Here is a 3,889-nt window from a genome sequence, read left to right on the forward strand (position 1 = left end):
AAACTGGTGTCTTATTCCTCTGAAAATTGCTGGGGATAACCCCAGTGGTTTACTCACAACTATGTTATTTTCCTTCTTCACAGACTACTTCCTTTAAAGCTGGTGCCTTCCTTCCACTGGAACTACTTCCCTCAAACTGGTATTTTCACTTCTCTGAAACCTGCCGGGGATAACACTGCTGGGGAATTATCTTCCTTCTTTAAGACTAGTTACTTTCCTCCCTTTAACAATGGTGGGGATGACATTGATTCAAAGACCACTACCCTTAAAACTCGGGTTATCTTGCTTCTTCCAAGATTGCTTTCTTTAAAACTTGTATTGCCTTCTCCCGTAAACTGCGGGGGATTCTACTTCCTTCAAAACTTGTGTTATCTTCCATCTTCCCCAAAGGGGGTATCTGAATTCAAGAAAATTTTCGCAATGAGAGAATTTTTTTGCCTCAGTTTGATAATCTTCTTTGTGGCCATGTCTTCCCGCTGTCAATAACATTTCCTTTCCCTGCTTCAAATCAAAGAAAAATTTGTTAGTTTGAAACGTGGTGAATGGTCGTGCCACTCCTGCCGGGGATGGTTTTTCCCTTCTCTCTTTCCCTGTTTTGCGTTTTATTACAAAACTTGCTGGGAATGATATTATTTGCCGGGGATGGTTTTCTTTTCTCTTCCTTTCCTGCTCTGTTTTGTCTGACCATTGCGGAACTTGGTCGATAACCTGTCGGAGTTGTTCCTGTATCTCGCAAATCTGCTAGGGATCCTCTTGGAATTTGATCCATAACTTCTCAACTGTTGTTTTTCTGTTTTTTTCCAACTTCCCCAAGAAATTTGGTCCTCTTGGAATCTAGACCCATTCATCATTTAGACTTGCGACAAACTTATTTTTGCTGTGTGGCCTTATCTTTGGCCTGTCCTATTCGCATTTTGCTTTGCACCGTTTTGGCAACTGGTAGTAAACTCTGAAAATCCTTTTCAAAAACAAACTGCTGGGGAGGTAAAGTCTTTAAACCAAGAAATGAAAAAGTGATGATTTCAAAAGATAGAAAAAGAAGAAATCTTTCTGTACAAATGCTGGGGAAAAGGAAAGAAAAGAAAAGAACTTATCTGAATGATATAACCGATCCCAACGATCATGTCGTGCATTACGGATTAACCAACCCAGTCTATTTGTATCAATCAATCTTTCAAACGGCCTCATCTTGCTGTGGATAAACGAGTACTCAACTCTTTGCCAAATGCGGATCCTTTCTGCCAATCTTGTCTTGTCGCCTCATAGTGCCCTTCGAGGGGTTTTCACTAATAAGACTCTCTCGTTTCTCTCAACTCTCGTCGTCTTATGGTGCCTGTGAAGGTTTTCATCGATAAGACTCTCTCGTTTTATTTCTCTCATCTTCCGTTACCTTATGGTGCCTGTGAAAGTTTTCACCGATAAGACTCTCTCATTTTATTTTATTTTTCAGCTGGGGATTGGAGAGTTGCCGATATGACTCTCTCTGCTGGGGATTCTTTTCGGCTATCAATTCATTTGTAGTTCATGATCCTCTCCTCTACTGGGGATCGGGGTGTTATCCCCGACTTCCGTTTGCATGACTTGGCACTTCTCGGATACTGATCGGGAGGTATTTTTTGGACATCAATATGGGTTTTCGTGTATGGCTAAAGAAAAGGGGTATCAAGAGTTCAAAATAATTTTGATGGGTAAAACAGTACAACTCTTGGAATCAAACTTTCTTTCCAAAATTACAAACACAAACTTCTGCCGCAGTTTTTCTTGCTTGGGGATTTTTATTTTTTGTTACACTATGACCGAGCCGTGAGGCGCCTACGTATCCTTCTTGAGGAATCAGGTCAAACGTAGTTCCCAATTCCTTTGTTTTTCTTGTGACTTTCTTTTGTCTTTATTATCATTATTTTTCTCTTCTCTTTTCTTTCATTTTCATTACTGATTCCAAAAGAGGGGTATGAAAGAATAAATAAGGCTCAAAGGGGGAAGCAAAGGTTAAAGTGTTTGGATAGAAGAAAGAATTGCCTCCGTCATTTCATTCTCCGATAAATGCCAAGTACAGACAAACATCAATTACAATCAAAAGAAATCATACATAATATCTCTTAACTACGTCAGAATTGATAGCCATGTCGATGCATTTCCCTTCGATATCTGTTAAACATAAAGCGCCATGGGACAACACTCTGGTTACAATGAATGGCCCTTGCCAATTCGGGGCGAACTTGCCCTTCGCCTCAGCCTGATGTGAGAGGATACGTTTCAGCACTTGCTGGCCCACTTCAAACTTTCGGGGACGCACCTTTTTGTTGTATGCTCTTGCCATTCTCTTTTGATATAACAGGCCATGACACACAGCTGCCAATCTCTTTTTATCAATCAAGTTCAACTGCTCCAAACGGGTTTTGACCCACTCATCATCATCAATCTCAGCTTCAGCGACAATCCAAAGGGATGGAATTTCAACTTCCGCCGGTATTACTGCTTCAGTTCCATATACCAACAAATAAGGAGTTGCCCCTAGTGAAGTACGAACAGTAGTGCGATAACCCAACAATGCAAATGGTAATTTCTCATGCCATTGTTTGGATCCTTCTATCATCTTCCTCGGTATCTTCTTTATGTTTTTGTTGGCCGCCTCGACCGCTCCATTCTCCTTGGGGAGATATGGTGTGGAATTGCGGTGTGTAATCTTGAACTGTTGACATACCTCTTTCATCAAACCGCTGTTAAGATTAGCACCATTGTCCGTGATGATCACTTTTGGGATCCCAAATCTACAGATGATATGGGAATGAACAAAGTCTACCACTGCCTTCTTGGTTACAGACTTGAAAGTTTTAGCTTCAACCCACTTAGTGAAATAAACGATGGTCACCAGAATGAACCTATGACCGTTGGTAGCTGCCGGCTCAATAGGTCCAATGATATCTATGCCCCAAGCAACAAATGGCCATGGTGCTGACATTGTATGCATTTCTGTCGGTGGAGAATGAATCAAATCTCCGTGTATCCGACACTGATGGCATTTTCGTATGCAATTGATGCAATCATGCTTTATAGTGAGCCAATAGTACCCTGCTCGAAGAATCTTCTTCGCTAACACATATCCACTCATATGTGGCCCACAAACTCCAGCATGTACCTCTGTCATAACTATCGTGGCTTGACTAGCATCTATACATCTCAGTAATCCCAAATCTGGGGTTCTTTTGTACAACACTCCTCCACTGAGGAAGAATCCATTTGCCAATCGCCGAATGGCTCTCTTTTGATCTCCGGTGGCCTGTTCCGGGTATACCCCCATCCTTAGGTATTCCTTGACATCATAAAACCATGGTTCACCATCCATTTCTTCATTTATCATGTTGCAATAAGCATGCTGATCACGAACCTGAATATGCAATAGGTCAACATGAATTCTGTCTGGGTGGTGCAACATCGATTCTAAGGTGGCCAAAGCATTGGCGACCTCATTATGAACTTGTGGGATGTGTCTGAACTCCATTGATCTAAATCTCTTGCTCAGATCGTGCAAACATTGTCGATATGGTATGAGCTTCAAATCCCTTGTTTCCCATTCACCCTGAATCTGATGCACCAGGAGGTCCGAGTCTCCCAAGACCAAGACGTCCTGGACATCCATGTCTGCAGCTAACTGTAAGACCAGAATGCATGCCTCATACTCAGCCATGTTGTTGGTACAATAGAAACCTAGCTGAGCCGTAACAGGATAATGATGTCCTATTTCAGAAATAAGTACCGCTCTTATTCCAACTCCTTTCGCATTTGCGGCTCCATCAAAGAAGAGCTTCCAACCTGATTCCTCAGATAATTTCAACTCATCTATATACATCACTTCTTCATCAGGAAAATACGTCCTCAATGGCTCGTA

At 41.8% G+C, this 3,889-nt stretch overlaps 1 protein-coding gene across 1 annotated transcript; it reads right to left on the bottom strand.

Annotated features, from left to right (window-relative positions):
- Nucleotides 1-277: 277 nt before the first annotated feature.
- On the bottom strand, nucleotides 278-3,688 carry LOC138885447 (uncharacterized). The gene is made up of 3 exons (XM_070166398.1): nucleotides 3,245-3,688; nucleotides 439-498; nucleotides 278-397 (listed from the first exon to the last, which is right to left on the bottom strand). The coding sequence occupies exons 1-3, from the start codon at nucleotides 3,686-3,688 to the stop codon at nucleotides 278-280; spliced, it is 624 nt and encodes a 207-aa protein (XP_070022499.1).
- Between the last annotated feature and the right edge of the window lie 201 nt (nucleotides 3,689-3,889).

This window comes from Nicotiana sylvestris, chromosome 2, assembly GCF_000393655.2.
Source record: "Nicotiana sylvestris chromosome 2, ASM39365v2, whole genome shotgun sequence".
Classification (NCBI taxonomy): domain Eukaryota; kingdom Viridiplantae; phylum Streptophyta; class Magnoliopsida; order Solanales; family Solanaceae; genus Nicotiana; species Nicotiana sylvestris.

Coding starts and splice junctions, on each gene's coding strand:
- LOC138885447 (XM_070166398.1), bottom strand. CDS start 3,688: ATGGCTGAGTATGAGGCATGCATTCTGGTCTTACAGTTAGCTGCAGAC. Junction 499..3,244: donor AGAGAGCCATTCGGCGATTG/GCAAATGGATTC, acceptor GATTTGAAGCAG/GGAAAGGAAATGTTATTGAC. Junction 398..438: donor AAGAAGATTATCAAACTGAG/GCAAAAAAATTC, acceptor TCTTGAATTCAG/ATACCCCCTTTGGGGAAGAT.